Source organism: Meles meles, chromosome 6 (genome assembly GCF_922984935.1).
Source record: "Meles meles chromosome 6, mMelMel3.1 paternal haplotype, whole genome shotgun sequence".
Lineage (NCBI taxonomy): Eukaryota > Metazoa > Chordata > Mammalia > Carnivora > Mustelidae > Meles > Meles meles.
In genome coordinates, this window is record NC_060071.1 from 33,548,292 (window position 1) to 33,565,354 (window position 17,063).

The following is a 17,063-nucleotide window of genomic DNA, read 5'->3' on the forward strand; positions in this document are numbered from 1 at the left end:
CAGTCCTGGGCAGTGCTATCCCTGCCCCACCTGACCAAGGCTCCCAGGCCAGAGCTATCTCCTGGAAGCAGCCCCTCCCCCAGCAAGGTCCAGGGCCAGGACGCTGAAACCCAGCCTCTGTACCACGGAGGCCCTGTAGTGCCACAGCAGACGGGCAGGTGCCCCTGGGTGCTGAGTGGCTCTGCCTATGCCGAGGCCTTGGAGCCTGCCCGGGGCTGCCAGTGAGAAGTGTGCCTGCCGGAGCGCAGGGGCATGGTAGGTGGGCAAGTAAGTGTAGGGAGACGGCAGGGAGGGAAGGAAGAAAAGGAAAAAGGAAGAGAAAAAAAAAGAAGAAACAGAGCCAAATCCAGGTTTTGACAATGAGGTGGATGAAGCCGATGGGGTGGCAGAGGGCCTGGGGGTTCAGTGACTTGACCCGTGTTGTCACCCCATCTATGCTCCCCACTCAGGGAGCCTCAAGTGAAGCAGACAGGTCGCACTTCAGCTCTCTGGTAAACAGGCACCCTACAGCCCCTAGCCTCCAGGCTGTGGGACTGAGCAGGCTGATTTCCCCTTTCCAGATATTCCCCCAGGCCTCCACACATGCTGTTCCCGTACTCCTGGTGCACTTCTCCCTCATTTTTACCTTCTTCCTCCCTGCCTCTGAGGCCCACTTGAGGCAGCATCTCTTCTGGGATCCAGGGACACTTCCTTGTCCCCAGGCCGCTTCCCCGGGTTCTGTCACTGTAGTGACCACATGTTGGGAGTTGCCTCTCCTGGCCTGTGCCCTTCACACGCCAGGTTACTCCTCGGGCCCGGACAGGCAGCAGGGCAATGGCGGCAGCCGCTCGGCATCCTGGCAGTCGCCAGGAAGTCAATGGCCTCGTGCAATGCCAGGCTCCGGCTGTCAGCAGGTGCAGGAGGGATGCTGTAGCTGGGCTCCAGGAAGGCTCACAAAGACTTGGGTTGACCCCGCAGGCCTAACCCGTCCTAGTGGGCTGGCCCTCGGTCTAGATAGATGGGTTGGGAAACCAGGAAGTCACCCCAGCAAGCCCCGAGAACAAACCTCTGCAGGGAGAGCCCAGCAGAGACAGGAGGGTGTACCCAGCATCTCCCCACACCAGCTAAGGTGTGCAGAGCTGTCCTTCCGCAGGATGGAGTCACCAGCATGGGGGCGGGGTGACAGTACTGTTCTAGGGACGCCTTAGTGAGCATGTCCTTGGTGCTGGAGAGGGGCACATGCTAAGGAGCGGTGACCAGCACTTCTCACTGGGACAGTGCGCCACAGACCCAAAGACCACCAGGACCCCCAAGGGTCTCGGGAAGAGGGGCTTTCCCTGAGCAGGGGAGAGGCTGCCCAGCGGGAATGTGACCAGGACCCACGTGGCCACAGCTAACCAGCACAATGGTGCCAGGGAGCCTCAGCACCTTCTGGGCTGGGAGCAGGGAGAACTGCCAAGGACTAGGTGATGGCCTATTAAACTTGAGACCCGCCATCCCCCAGCCCAAACACACAGCCAGGCCTCAGGTCCAAAAACAACCCAAATGCTTTAATGTTTAATGGCCTGCCTCCTGGGCCCACAGCCTTCTTACAAACCTTAGCCAGGCTAAGGGCCCAGCTTGCCAGCCTCTGGCTCAGTTTAGTACTCTGCAAGGAGGTCACTCATAGCAGGCATGACTGATGGGGCTCTGGCTTGGGAAATGCCAGGGTCCCCAGTCCATATCTTCGGAGACCTCCCAGGATCCAGCTGTCATTCAGTCTGTCTTGTCTAGTCCCTGAGTCCCTGCAGCTGCTTGGCTTCTAGCAAACATACCACTTTCTCAGGAAGATGCACCGGGGGGACAAGGCAGCTCAGGGAAGTCACTGGTGTCAATTCAGGACAGGCCTGGGGCCTCCCAGAGGTGAAAGCAGCAGGCCCAGAACAAGGATGCCAGCCCCAGGCTGTATCTGGGCACCCCCTGTAGTGAAGGAGGGAAGGGGCAGGCTCCCCAGAGAGCTTCCAGGCTGGGGGAGGTCAGGGCCCAACCCCAGATGTTAGGGCATAGCCCCAGGCTTTCCTGGGAAATGACTCTAGAAAGTGTAAGTCATACACACTGTACACTGTACCACCCTAAATAACCAAGTCCTATGACACAGAAAGACTTTCTAGAAGGTTCTACTTGCCTTAGCCTCCTACTCCAGGCCCTGGCTGGGATCTAGGCCCCTGTTCTGGGGAGGAGCAGAGAGCAAACCTTAATGGGTGTGTGTCAGGCATCACCCCCACAACAACCCTGTGAGGTAGGCTGCGTTGTCCTATCTTACGAACTGGGAACTGAGGGCTCAAGGGAGGACACAGGAGCTAGGATTCAAGCCCAAGTCTGTTGAGCTCCAAAGCCCACACATTTTCTCTAAGGAAGAAACAGGAAATAGTCCTTTCTAATAATAAAGGCCCTCAAGTAAAAAGTTCAGGGGCTCTCAGCCCACTGCGGGGTGGGGGTGGGGGGCAGCAGAGCAGGAGAAGCTCCAACGGCATATCCACTCCTGGCCCTGGGCAGCTGGCCTTACAAAAAGGTTGAGGTTCAGACAGTGACCCCCACACAGCAGCTGTCCAAACAGCCACCAAGGCTACAGGTGATGGCTTTGGCCACCCAGCACCTGTGGGTGGGGCACAGACCGGTCTGGCCCTGAGGCCTTGTGGCCCCAAGTGGGCAGTGCTAGGCCACTGAGCCAAGCAGTTTCCAGCAGGCTGCGGAAGCGGGCCCTTAGTGTGGGGCCAGGGGGTCTGGGGCTGGCAGCAGGGGTAGGGGAGGTACCAGGGGACACTTCCCCAGCGGTTGCCTCTGTTTTCTCCCGGCCAGGGGTTGGTGGCTTCCTCCCTGGCTTCCTGGCCTTGGGGACAGGTGACTTCCAGGCCAGGGCTAGGCTCTCCGGCTCATCTCTGGCCATGGTGGGTTCTGAGGAGGGCACAGATCCAGCCTCAGTGTCAAAGTTACCTGGAAAATGAACACACAGTCAGGCCGCAGACCCCAACACCCTCAGGTCCCACCTCCTGGCCTCCAAAGCCACCTAGACCAGTGGTTCCACTCTGCCTCAGGCCTGGAGGGCTCCAGCAGGGTCACGGCCATCATGACTTCCCCACGTGTGCCAGAAGCCGAAAGGTGTGCTTCTCCCCAAGTGAAGCCAGGGCTCTATCAGATGACCGTACCGCTCAGGCAAAGCATCTGGTCCAAGAACCAAAGGAAAAGGGCCAACAAGACAGGAACCGCTGGCCTGTACAGGCAGGGAAATTGGGGCATGGAGAGAGAGGGCCCTGTTACACCTAAGAGTGGCATCCTTCTACCAGGCCACCCCCAGGGCCCAGGAGTGGAGGAAGCAGCAGACGGGGCAGGAGGGGGCTTCAGACCAAGAGCACACCTCGTGGCAAGTGAGGCTGTCAGGGAGAACACGAAGGACACCCACAGAAGGGTGGAACTCCCCCCCAGGATCAGGGGAGGACTCACAGCTCAGGGAAGGAGTGACTGGGGTGCGAAATCCAGCCAGCAGCAGGAAGAACCTGGGTCCCAGTCAGTTCTGCACTAGGCCCCCAACTCTTCCAAGCTTGGGCAGGGCAGGAGGGGACTGTGGAGTGCCCAGCAGGTAGCCCGGAAAATACGGCCCTGTCCTCCCTGGGCTTGACAGCACAACTCTCCAGGGAGAAGACTGGGCTGGAGCCTCTGAGCCACGCATGAGACCCTTCACTCCACTCCACCCCACCCCACCCCCCATTCAACAACACTCCCGCGTACGTTCTCTTTGCACCCATTTGGGCAAGTGCTCCAACTTAAGTGCTCAGGAGTCAGCAATGCTTGTCACCTAGACCCCAAGTTCCACATGTATGCCTCACTGTCTCGGGCACCTTCCCCACCCTGACATGGAGCCAGGACCAGGTAAGGGCCCAGGGCAAGGCTGCCAGGTGGTGAGGGGACAAGAAACCATTCCTCTGAAGACACAGCACAGACAGAGGCTTGGTGGCAGGATGGCAAAGCAGCGAGGGAAGGCTACAGAGCAGGTCACAGGCCTCAGGCCTTCATGTGCCAGTTGTCCTGATGTACAAGAGGCCACAATGGGCACACCTGCACCATCACCCAAGTCCCAGCAGGAGTGAGTGTACACAGCACGCAGCAGCTGCCCAGAGCAGGGCCAAGAGGCCTGAGCTCATGATGCTCCAGGACAGAAAAAGAGCAAGCTGGAGAACAGTATGCATGAGACGTCATTTAGTAGGGGAAAAGCAAACCAGAAACATCGCTCCGACTTATGGGGGCGCTTCCGTGACTATAAATACTGGGACAACTGAAACACGGCACAGTCAAAAGGCAACCATGTTTGGAGGGAGAAGGGGACCCCTGCCTGCTGTCGGGAATCAGGTACCATTTACTGAGGGGGAGAAGGTGGGGTGGGAGGCAAAGGGCTTAGGGGAAAGCTTAGGAGTGTGGGTCTGGGAGGAGTTAAGGGTCAGAGAGATACTGAGTGCAAAAGGCCAGCATGCATTTAGTAATTCAGGGCTCAAGCTCAGAAGAAGGGAAGCTGGGTGGGACAAAGACACAGGAGGAAGAGACCTTAGCTAGAGGACAGGGCCTCATCAGAGCCCTAGAACCCAAAGGAGAAGTCTACACTGAGGTGGGAGAAGGCCCAGCAGAGGAGGGAAGCTGGGAAGCGGCAGCATCGGGGTAAGTTAAGAGAAGTTTCCACAGGGACAGAGCAGCAGGCCTGCTCAGAGACTTAGGGAAGAGGCCATGAAGGCCCTGGTGGTGCCAGGGTGAGGAGGGATGGGGGGGTGGGAGTCCACAGGGCCTCCCCAGGGATGGCCAGGCCCCTCCCCAGCACCAGTTCTTGGGCTCCCCTGCCCTGGGTCCCAGGCAGTCCCTTGGCCCGGCTGTGACCACTCACACAGCCCACACACCTGTCACTCGTTCACACAGCTCCGGTGGCTACTGGGGCCGCCCCATGCTCACCCAGCTGGCGGCGGACACAGTCCCGCCACTGCAGGCCCAGCAGGTCGGGATAGATGTCGGGCAGCTGGCGCAGCGCCAGCAGCTTGAGCATGCGCGAGGTGCAGCCGTGCAGGGCCCGCTCACGCAGCGCGCGCTCCTCGGACAGCGTGGTGGGTCGCAGCTCCACGCGGTGCTCCTGCAGCACGTGGTCCACGGAGGCGGGCGGCAGCCGGGGGAAGAGGCGCTCCTTCACCAGGTGGATGGGCACGAAGATGGCGCCGGCGCGCACCACGTGGGGGAAGGGGCACTGCTGCGTGCACACGAAGCTCTGCAGCTGCGACAGCAGCTTGCCCAGCAGCCCCTGCACAGCCTGGCAGTCCTGCCACGCCGCCCGGCCCCAGGGCCCCGCCGTCTCCAGCCACTCCCGCAGCTTCTCGGGCGGAGAGTGTGCCACTGAGCCCGAGATGGCGTCGCACAAGGATGCGTGCAGGCCCGTGAAGTGTTGCTCTGGAGAGTCCGCCGGGGCTGGGGGAGACGCTGGAGCCGGGGCGGGGGCTGGGGCCTGGGTGGGCGAGGGGGCCGGCACAGGAGTGGGGGCCGCGGTCACGGCGGGAGGACTGGGCAGCGCCACGTTGAAGCAGGCCACCGGCAAGGGCTGTGTGATAATCTGGAGACCAAGGGGCACGGTCGTGGGGGTGGGTACAGCTTGGGCCGGCACAGGGGCTGGGGTGGGCGCCGATGGGGCCACAGCTGCCGGCAAGGGTGCTGGCCGGAGGATCTTGAATTTTCGGAACATGAAGGCCACCGAGCTGTGGAAGTTGGTCCTTGGGGTGGTGGCCTCGGTGGCTGCCGGCACCCCGGGCAGCCCTGGCGCTTCCGTGACTATCTTTTCCAGCTCTGGCAGATCCGAGACTGTGTTCCCCACACCTGCCATATCCAGGGCTGCCGTAGGCCTGGCACGCACCTCGGGACTAGGAACCTGGACAGGAGCCTCTGCCGAGGGCTTCTTCACACTTAAGTCCAGGGCCACCTCCTCTCTAAGTGAGCAGGGAGCCTTTGAAGGGGCCTCCTGGGCAGGCAGGGTCCCCCCACAGTCTTTGGCAGGGCTCTCACTGGGGGCTGGGGCCAGGTCAGACTCAGTCGAGTCCTCAGGAGCCTGCACATCCAGATAGTCACGGTAGGGGGCCAAGCTGAAGACATTGTCAATGATCGGCATCGGTGGAGAGCCGGGCGGCAGCGCACCCTTGTTCTGCAGCAGAGACTGGCGCTCCTGGGCGCACGGTGGGAGCGCCGGAGGGGTGTGTGGAACCGGGCTATCCCCAATGACAATGGGTGCCCCAGGGTGCTCATTGAGCTGGGGCTGGAGCTGCTCTTTCCTGCAGCTGGGCAGCCACACCTTCTCCTCTGCTTCCTGGACTGGCTTCTCCACAGGCCTCACGGGTTCTGAGCAGGGCTGGCTGGCAGGCAGGGACTGGCATGCTCGCTGGAAGGCACTGGGCTGCACACTGGAAGGCACAGCCTGTACACTGTTTTGGGAAGGCGGCGTCCCTCCAAGCCCCGGGGATGCTCCATAGAGAGAGAGGTCATCCCGGGCATAAGGAAAGCCCAGTGTCTGAGGGGCAAAGTCCATTGGGCACCGGGGAGCAAGAGGTGGGTCCAGCTTGAGGCCTGGTGAGGGTGCGGGGAGTGGGGCAGAGGGGTAGGAAAATGTGTCCAGGCCCACTGGGGCCATATAGGGTGCCTGGGCAGCCTGCTGCCTCAGGTAGGGGCTGCTCAGCCCACCAGCTGGGTACCCAGCCCCCTTGTGGGCTCCCAGAGGCTGTAGGGGAAGCACTGAGCTATAGCTCCCCTGCTTCTCCGGGTGGCGACAGGCTGGTGGGCAAGGCAGGGCCTGTGGAGGGTGAGGGAGCGGGTAGTGGGTAGGCACTGTATCCTGGCAGGCTGGGCCCAGAGGTTGGGCCAGCTGGGTCCATGGACTGGGAGGTCCGTCAGACAATGCCTGCTTGGGGTCCCCAGGGTAAGGACCTGCGTATTTGGAGGCGAGGAAGCCTGTGCTGTGGATGGTCTGATACTTCTCCAAAAATGTCTGGCACGGGGAGAAGCTCACTGAGTTCTTGCCAGATCCCCCAGCTGGCACACCACGCAAGAAGGTGCCATCTAGAGACTGGCCCTTGCCAGGAGTTGGGGTCAGAGAACAAGATGGGTCAGCCGGGGGTAAGAGGGGTCCGGTCATCATCGTCCAGTCAACATCGAGTGGCCTCTTCGCCGCCCCATCCCCCAGGCAAGCTGAAAGCCCGTAACACAGAGGGCTGCGGTAGACAGGTTTGGGTGCTGCCAACGGTGGGCCTGGGTAGGAATGAGCTTGAGGACCGAAGGGCAGGAGCTCAACAGGGCCAGGGTCCTGCACCTTCTCAGAGTTTTCCGCTGCTGGGCGGTAGAGCAGGCAACTGGTCAACAGGCTGTCTGTCCGAAGAGGGGGTCCTGCCATGCTGGTGGGGTACAAGGGTGGATATGGGTTCCAAGATGCCAACCGCTCAGACCCTGCCTTGGGAGCACTCCCCATAGCGCAGGAGAAGTAGGCACCCTTGTAGCTGCAGGGGTCCTGGTTACCAGCAGAAGAGGACAGGCTGTGCCCAGGTCCGGAGTCTGCCTCTAGGCGGGGCAGCTTGCCATATATCACAGGCCCCAGGGTCCCCAGGGGCCGCTTCTCCGCCATCACTGTGAAGGCTTCAAGCCCTCAGGGCCCCAGCTACTCGGCTGCTGACCTGGGAGAGAGAGAAAGGTAAGGGCTGTCAGAACAGGCTACAGGCAAGCAAGTGAGGGCTGTTGCTCTCACTGGCTCATCGCTGCACCTCAGAACCTGGCACTTAGCAGATGCTCGATAAAGCCTATGAATGAATGAATGCATGAGTCAGACAACACAGAGGTTTCCAACTCACTCCCCTCCCAGCCCCACTCCAGGAGCCTTCTGTTCAGCTTCTCCCCATGTGACTCCCCAGACCCTTTTCCTGCAGTTTCTGACTTTGTAGGCAGTCTGAGGATCCACTCGCTTGGCTAACCCAGTTCCCCATACACCGATGAGGAGACCTACTCATCCCAGTCACTGATAAAGGAGATGGGACAAGAGGAAGGCTTCCTACCTCCCCCTACAGCTCTTATTCCCAATGCCATAGGGACCTCAAGATGCCCACTACAGCCAAGATGTGGAACTGGGCATTGTCTATGCATTCAGGTTTCCCAAGACACTATTTAGGTCTGTCTGACTGGCCAATCTTACCAAAAATGTCAGAGCCAAGCCTGGAACCCAGGTCCCTAGGCCCAGAGCAACACAGATACCGGGCTCGGTTCCACGGGGTAAGGCTATTCCCCAAGAGAAGCAGTGCGCAGCATGGCTTCACAGGGGCCTGGCCCCCTGCAGGAGAGCCGAGGCAGTCCAGTAGATGGTGCTGTGGTACCAGCAGGAAGGTCCAAAAGTGTCCAGGAGGAGAACCTGTGTTCCATCCCTGCCCCTCCGGGGCCCTTGGCTATTCCAAGGCATGCAAGGGTAGCAGCCCGGCCCCAGGGACAAGAAGGTAGGGAGGTGGGAAGATGCAAATGTCCAGGGAGGGAGTCCCTAAGGACCACAGAGTGCTAGGGCTACTACCCCCACTGCCTGACAGAAACAATGAATGCCAGAGCAAGACTAAGGCCCTGAAGCAAGGGAAAGCAAGGATTGGAAGCCAGGCCCAGAGGAGTCAAGCCGGGGCTTTCTCAAGGCAGCAGGTACCCAATGACCCATGAAGGGTCACCTGAGGCCAGCCTTCTCAGGCCACATCATCCTGCCTCTACTTCCCCTAGCATCCTGTTCCCGAAACCCTCAGGTGGCTTAGAAAGGATGAATCAGCTCCCTCTTGCTATGATTAGGCCATGGGTTAGGTGCAGGCCATGACCAGCCCCTTCTTCCAGCCCTCTCCTCCCTTCTGGCCAGTGGCCAATGACAACCACAGGCTCATAAGGAGACCAACACATCTTGGGGACAAGAAAAGCCAAGGGTAGTAGGAGGGCCAATGCCCACTCCCATCCCTGCCTAACCACACCATGGAAGGCAGGTGGGACTCTGAAAAAGTTGGCTCTCCTGGCCAGAATCCAGCACCTTAGGCCAGCCTAGAGAAGGGGATGCTCCCTAGGAGAGACCAGAAGGGACATCAGGGTAATGGTATTGATAGAATGCTCTATGACAGAGATTTGCATCCCAGATGCAAAGCCCCATCCTGGGGCACAGCAACCTTGCAAGAAGGAGTTGTATGGTTTTCGGGGTGCTAGGTAAGCATCCCTCCCCACCACCGGGAGCTCTGGATTAATTAAGTGCTGGCTCTGGTCTCACCTCCCCCACATGCCCCTTGGAGCCTGCTCCACACCCACCCCAGCCCCAGGAGTCTTTTTCCCGGGGGCTCTGCCCATTGTGAGCCCTTCGCCCTGGAGACTTCCTGAGACAGCCTCCCCCTCCACCCTGGGACCCAGTCAATAGAGGTGAAGCCACGTGGGACCCTCAGGAGTCTTTGAGGGAGAGACAGGGCTCTAGGGAGTCAGCAGAGGACTAGGAAGGGTGTGGGGCTGACCCTACTACCTCCTGTCAGTAGAAAAAGCCCAGTGTACACACCCTTGAGGGAGGCCCCTCCCCACTCAAGCCAGTGGCCAAAATGTAGGTGCCTCCTTCACACACACACACACACACACACACACACACACACACACACGGAAGAGGCAAGCAATTGCTTGATTGCTTGGGGAAGGGGGGACCCCAGGGAGCAGGGTCACATTGCCCTTTGGGCCACCAATCTGTTTGCTGGCTGAGGGCTGGAAGGACCAACCTCCGCCAGGTCTCAGAGCAGGGTCTGGGAAAAGAGCCCACCACCACTGTGCCCTCCCTGCCCTAAGCATCAGGGGAAGCAAACAGCTTTTCCATCTCCTAGCGACTCTCCAGTGGACGTTGGGAGTTGGGAAAGACCAGGAAGAAGAGAGCCATCCTGCCAGGCTGGGGCCGGCCCCTAGAGCGCTGAATCAGGGCCCCTCCCGGGGTCCTCATACCTCCCCCAGTTGAGGCTCTGGGCCCTACAGAACCTGGCGCAGCCTAGGCTCCATTGGAGGGGGAAGGGTCGCAGAATAGGCCTCCACCACCTTTCTCCTACCTGCCCCGCCCATATCGGTGGTGCCTGGGGCCCTCAGCCAACCTGGCTTTGGGGCTGCCGCCGCGCCTGACCCCACGGGCTTCCGGGTGTCCCCATGCTCTGTCCGTTGGCGCTGCGGCGCACGTGCACCCCAGCAGGCTGATCCATAGGCCGTAGCCACGCATGCAAACCCGTGCCTGCAAGTACGTGCACGGCCCACATTCGCACACACGGCCCTCCAGAACTGCGTTCTCCCTTCGCTCGGGCCCAGCACACGTGTGCACACAGCAAGGCCCGCGCACCCAGCCCCGAGGGCCGACACCCAAAGACTGGAGGGAAGACAGGAGCAGGGGGCGGCCTGGCCGCAGTGTCCGGGCAGCCACCGCCTCGGGGCGATCCCGCCAGCCTGGGCTGCGGCCAGAGAGTGAGTCAAGCCGTAGCAAGGAAACCGCAGGGCCGTCCCGTCCCAGTAGGGCGCGTCCAGGGCCCCGCGGCGCCTCAGCGCCCGCCGCCGCCCCCCCAGGCCCAGCCCCCCGCCGCCCCCTCATCTCCGCCCCGGCAGTCCACGTGAGCCGGGCCCCGCGAGAGGCCCGAGGGCTCGGCCCGATCTCCTTCTCGCCAGTCCCTTGCCGGATCCGGCGCCAGAGCCTCGCTAGCGCTGCGGGGCGCTCCCAGGCCCCGGGGCCCTCGAAGTCCGGGGAAAGTCGGAGCAGCCGCGCGCCCCCCGTCCCGCAGCCCGCCCGTCCGGGGCTCGCAGAAGCCTGGAGACGTAGCACCTCGGCCCAGGCCCGGCGCGCTCCATGCCCCGGCCGGCCGGTAGGGGCGCCCTGGGGCAGCGCCACCCGCCCCTTCTCCACGCGCCGCCCGCAAACTCGGCCCAACTTTCCGCGCCCGAGCGGGCGAGCTCCTACCTGCAGGGCGCCAGGCTTCTCGATGCTGCTGCCGGGGGCCGCGGACGCATCACCCGCCCTGCGGAGGCGGCGGGTCCTTGTCGGGCCGGGCCCTGAGCGGGAAGTCGCGGTGAGCACCGAGCCCGGAGCCAGCCTCCTCGCGGCCGTTCGCGCCGCCGCTGGGCGCCGTCTGCGGTCCCGGGCGGGGCGGGCTGGGGGCGGAGCGGGGGCGGGGCGGCCCGCGCGGTGGAGGCTGAGCTGGGCCGCGCCTCTGGGAGCCCGAGATCCCCCGGGCCCCGGGGGTGCGGAGGGCCTGCGGCGGCCAGCTCTACAAGAACACGGCCGCGCGTGCTGCGCACCGTCTGTACCCACCGCATCCCTGAGCCGCGGCTCAGCGCGCCCAGCACACGCCTTCATTCACTCCGTTAGATCATTCATTCGTTGCCACTTTCTAGCTACGTGGCCTCGTGCATGCCTTTTGATCTTGTTGGGCTTCAGTTTCCTTATTTTAGTAAAAGTGTGATTATATCGTAGTGGTGTTGGTGTAAAGGCTTGGAAGAGGTTGTATTAAGATATCTGGCACACAGTAGGTGTTCTGGCTCCCTTGGCCGGTAGTAGTTGCATTAGGGAGCTGGGGAAGGGCTCCTGAGTCTGTCCCGGAGTCTCAGTGCGGCCCCTGAGGGCAAATTCCAGACAAATGTATCTCTGTCCCTGTTAGGGTACCACCTGTGTCTGAGGAAGGGGTGATTTCTCCATCACTGTAGTGGGCCAGGAATGAGGGTGCCTGTGGTTGGTAAGTGGCATCAGTGGGTACCTCAACCTTTTTGGCAAACCTCCCTCACTAAGACAGGCCTGAACATGTGAAGCTTGGGAGGTGGGATGGGGTGGAGTGTTCCCAACCAGGAATGGTATGTTGCAGAGAGAGGGGCTGGAGGGGTGGACAGGCTGTCTCCATCTGCCCAGATTCCTTGGGCCATCTAATTCTGGATGTGAAGGCTCTTGGTGCTGCTACCTTCTCTAAAGAAACCTGGTCCCTAGCAGTTCCTGAACTGCTCAAGGACTAGGGACAGGTGTGTGCAGTGGAGGAGGGGGGAGACAGGTGGACATGCCAAGGGTCAGAACAAGTTCATGGGGCAAAACCACCCAGTCTGATCCCAAAGGTCAGGGCTGCCTGAGTCAGAGGGCAGAGGAGGCCGGAGGCCATAGGTTCAGAGAGTCAGGCAGCAGCGGGCTGAGGAGGAGGGGCTGGACCCTGCAGGTAAGAAAAGGAAGAGGAAGTGGAGGTCACCTGGGGGGGAGGGGCAAGAGTATCAGTTGAGAGCTGCTGGGTCCTCAGAGTCTGGAGTGATCTGAGGAGGAGAGACTCAGAGGATTGGGGCTTTCCCAGGGTTACACAGCACGTTGGGATAAAAACTCAAGATTTCCTGGCTCCTGCATCTTCACATCAGGAAAGTACACCTGTGCGCGACAACTGGGGGTCATGCCCAAGGCTCAGATCACAGGCTCTTTGTCCCTACTCTTGGTCCTCACCACTCTGCCCTCCCCATCTCCGTTCTTTAGCACAACACCGTGGTCTCCCACCTTTGCCCACCTTTGCGCTGCTGCTGCTGCTGCTGCTGCTGCTGCTGCTGCTGCTGCGGGGCAGGAGTGAGGGGTGGTGGGAGGAGGGCCGTATTCTCTGTTCTTAGGGCCTAGGACTCTCAGGTTGTGTTCTCAGGTCATCTGGTGTTCTCTCCAGTCTTGCTGAGCCTGAGCGGGACCCATCCAGGCCCGCTTAAGCCCGGGGGAGACCCTGGGGCCAGTTAAGATTCTGTGGCCCCATTCTGAGTCTTGCCTTAATTTAGGGACACTTCACAAAGACAGTAGCCCCCTTAATCAGCATCCTGCCCATTCCTTTTTGGCAGCACCTAAATAACTTGCACTATAAAAGAAAGGGGAACTTGGGAGCCACTTTCTAACTTTCTGAGCCTCAGTTTCCTCATCTGCAGAATGGGAACCGTGAGGTGAGTGTTGCACAAAACTGGGTGGGAAATTACTTGCAAATGATAAAAAAGCTCTGTAGGGTGTCAGCTGGGAACTCCTGAAGGCTCTAACCTTCTCCTTTTCTTCTCTACCCCGAGGGTCATGTATGTGCAGAGCCTGTGAAGAAAAGTGGCTCTCTCAAGCATCTGTCGGATGAAGGAAGGTGATAGTAGGCTGTGATCTTGGAGCGGAGAAATGGTATCGTGGTTGGAAGGGACAGTGTTAACAAAAGCAGAGAAGGGAGCAGTCTGTCCTTCTGTGGGCTTCCTGGGTGGGGTTAACAAAGAAAAGTCACATAGAAAAACCTGGAAGGGAGGTTTCACACTCCCCCCTCCCCACCGACCCTGACACACCAAGCCTGCCCTCCTCCGCCCCACCCCAGACACTGATTACCAACTGCCCCCCCACCCCGACTCTCTGGGAAGCTGAGGTAAAAGGTCAGCCCCCCGAACCTCAGCTGGACCTACAGTTATTAATAATGTCGTTCTCTCTAATGAGGCCACACTTGATATTTACGAATCTCTTTCCTTCCTCCCAGGAGCTTCTCACCCCAGAGGAGGGAGACGCGGCACTGGCAGCCACAGCATAAGCAGCCAAACAGGGAAGCACGGCCCCTTTCCTTGAGACACACAGCAGTGTTCTCTCTGATCCTTCCCGACACAACGATATATATTGTGTCCTCCAGGGAGGCCCTCCGACTGCTGTTGCAACTCTCTGCCCTTTCTGCTTCCTCCTCCCTTCCCTGCTCCCACTCAGTAGAGGAACAGCTGTGTGGGTGGGTGGGCTAAGCAAGTAGCTCCTACTTGGAGCGCGGCCCTGGGCTAGTCACTTAATTCTTAATTCTCACTTAATTCTTACACAATCATATGAGGCCAGGGTTTGACAAACAGGCCAACTGAGGTTTGACCTATTGAGCTGTGTGACCTTAAGGCAGCCCCTTAACCTCTCAGTTTGCTCATTAGTCCAACGGGCAGAATGAGAACATATCTCATGTCTCACGCAGATCCAATGAGTTCACAGCTTGCTTTGTAGTAAGACCTTAAGCGGTGGTAGCTCTAGAGGAAGTGGGGGGAGTGGGTCGCCCACAGAGCCAAGAAACGGAGGAGCTAAGACTCCCCACAAAGAATTGTGTGACCCCGAACCATTTGGAGAGCTATCTCCAGAGGAAATCAGAGTCTCTCAGAGGGTGCTCCCCAAGTCCAGGAAAGGGAGATGGGCTTTCACTGGGTTCCTTTGGAGGACGGTGCCTGCCAGCCTACTGGCCAGAGAGAAAAAGCCCAGACACAATAATTTGGGGACCTTAGTGCAGGGGAGTGAGGAGCCCTCTGATTAATTAATAGCCGGGGTGGATTAACCATCCTTCCCATCCTTGCTTCTAGTTCTGTTTCCAGTGCAGTTAAAGAAACAGATGTGAAACGGACCCTGGCATTTCCGGGTGATGAGTGCTTGTGTAGGGGTGGGCTGCCCAAGAGAGGCCTGAGGACTAGGGTGCTGAGCCTTGAGTCAGGTAGGGTCCCCCATTCTGGCTATGCCGGAGCCCAGCCACGGGCTCTGTCTGGCTTGGTGCTGGAAACAGTGGGAAACATTACCTTCCTACCTCCAGGGAGGTCGTTCTAATGCCCACATCTCACCCTGTAACTCACCCTCAACCCCCACCCTCAGCTTGTGGGGGTGGCCTCCCAAGGCTCTCCAGTACCCTCAGGATCCAATTTCCCAGTCAGGTTTCTGCCTGCCTCCTGACTGGCTCTCTCCCACCGCCTTCCACTCACCCCCCACAGCCAGCCTGAGGTCCTCACTTGGGCATTACCTCTGTGCTCCGGATTATGCTCTCCTCAGCCAAGAGCACTGGCCTCTGCCGCTCATCCAGCTCTTTCTTTGCTAACCCGTCTTCAAGACAGCTCAGACCCACTCCTCCAGAAGACTTCCAGAGCCATAGGCTGGGTTTGGTCATCTATTCTGGAGGCTTATAGCCTCCCAAACTCCCCTCTGCGTTAGCCCATCAGCCTGGCCGCAGCTCCCTGTGCTAATGTGGCCGGGTCACAAGCCTGGGGACTGATGCCTTCCAGGGCAGGGCCTGGGCTCGCCTGAACGCAGACACCTCAAGACCCAGCACAGGGTGGAGTTGGGTCACAGTGAGTGAGTGAAGGATAATGGCAAAAAGGAGGACTCTGCAGATCCGAAGGGCAGAAAAATCTGCCTGGGCCCAGAGATGAGAGCCTGAGGAGAGCCTCTACAGCCAAAAGTTCCCCTAAAGCCCCTGCACAGCCCCACCCCAGCCTCTCAGGACCCATGACACCAATCCTCTGCCCTGCCCGCGCCCATTCCAACATGGAAACACAGAGGACCCAAGAGGGGTAGCCGCGTGCCCAGGGGCTGGAGCAGGCACGCCTTGAACCCCGGTCTCCCAAAGACCTGTCTGGTCTGCACACCAGCTTCCTTCTTGTTTTGACGCTGCTTCTCCATCTCCAGACCCAGGATGGAAAAACACCTGGCTGAGCTCCACCTGGGCTTCCAGCTGCCTGCAGTCCCTCCTTGGAGGCCCCTAGCCTGGGGTTGGGGGTGCGAGGAGAAGAGGAGGGGGAGCTCAGTGAGGAGAGGAGAGGCTGATGCATTTCCCCCTCAGTGTTGCAGGAGACTGCTCCCCCTAGCCCGAGCATGGACTTCTGCCAGCTTTCCTAATCACCTCCTTCCCTTTCCCCAGCCAGGGCCTCTCTCAGGGGATCCCCTCCCCCCACCTCTGTGCCCTGGGCAGAGCAGCACAGCTGTTTCCAGGATGGTGGTTTGGGCCTGGGCAGGCGGTGCCCACAGCCCTGACTCCTGCCCAGTGCCTGCCTTGCTTCGGCCTCCATCGGGAGTTCCCTTCCTGAAGCTCCCCAGTTCAGAGGTCTTGGGGGGGCTGCCAACCCAGCTCCTCCTGGCCCTGCCCAGGCCCCCTCCCCTAGTGCCAGAGCTCATCCCCTCCTACCGCAGGCAGGCCAGGCGGACTGTCCATCGAAACCTTCCTCAGGCCGCTGGGGCAGTGGGGTCTGGGCCAGGTGGTTGGCGCTGCCCCCTCGTTAGTGGCCTGCTGGGGTTTCCGTCACTTAGGGCTGGTTACCAGGCAACCGCGTCGGGAGGGCTGGCTCTGGCTGGGGCTGGCACTGGTGGCTGCTGCTGCTGAAGGGGAGACGTGAGGACTGGCCGGCTGAGGCCAGGGTCACGGTCCACAGCCTCATGTTCCCGGGAGAGGTGGGGCGTGGTGCCTTCAAACTCAGAACTCCTAGTCATTACCGCAGCTCAGCCTCACAACCCAGCCCCAGGAGAGGGGCCTCCAGCTGCCCTCCATGGCCCCTCACGGCCCTCCACACCAACACCCATACTCAGAGCTCTCAGGTTTCTGGGAGGTCGGGGGAAGCTGAGGGGTAGCTGAGTGGCACAGGCTTCCCTCTTTAGGGACTGAGGGTGTGGCCTGTTGACCTTACTGACCACCACCCTGTGGCCTGATGGGGGGCAGGGCATGAGAGGTCAGATTTCCCCGTGTGCAGGCCGGAATCCCTGGGTCTACACTGAGTCAAAATCCTGCTCTACCTCTCGTGGTTATGTGGCCTTGGACATGTTAATTGCTCATCTGAGGCTCAGTTGCCTCATCTGTAGAATGGGAGGCTAGCCCCTGTCTTATAGGGCAGTGTGCAGTATATAAGATGATCAGAGCAGCGCCTGGCCCAGAGCCTCCTCTCCACACCTGTCCATGCCCATCCTCCAAGCCCCAAGCTTCCCACATTACAAGGGGGCAAGCATTACAGCCCTCGCACTGGCCACCATTGCCAGGTGACCCGGGAACATTCCATCTTCATGTCCAAGAATAGCCTTGCACCCCACCCTGCTCCTCGATCCCCCCAAGCAGTCCCTGGTGCCTTGCGTTTCAACTTAATAGTCCTATAGCCCTTTGCTAGGGAGCAGGTACTGATTTAAGTACTTTATGAATATTAGCGCATTAATTTATTTAATCCATTTATTAATCCATGTAATGGATTGAATGAGGTGATGTGGAGGTATGCCTGGGGAGCTGCGGTGGGACAGGGGCCCAGGCACGCCC

General features: G+C 60.0%; 1 protein-coding gene across 2 annotated transcripts; it reads right to left on the reverse strand.

Moving 5' to 3' along the window:
* Positions 1-1,516: 1,516 nt before the first annotated feature.
* Positions 1,517-11,152, reverse strand: C6H15orf39 (chromosome 6 C15orf39 homolog). 2 transcript variants are annotated; one of them, XM_046009891.1, is made up of 3 exons: positions 10,988-11,152; positions 4,951-7,694; positions 1,517-2,952 (listed from the first exon to the last, which is right to left on the reverse strand). In XM_046009891.1, exons 2-3 carry the CDS (start codon positions 7,643-7,645, stop codon positions 2,585-2,587), a joined length of 3,063 nt encoding a protein of 1,020 aa, XP_045865847.1. In that variant the 5' UTR covers positions 7,646-7,694; positions 10,988-11,152; the 3' UTR covers positions 1,517-2,584. The 2 variants fall into 2 exon arrangements, with proteins under 2 accessions (XP_045865847.1, XP_045865848.1); XM_046009892.1 differs by having other exon boundaries at positions 2,817-2,952; positions 4,899-7,694.
* Positions 11,153-17,063: the final 5,911 nt, after the last annotated feature.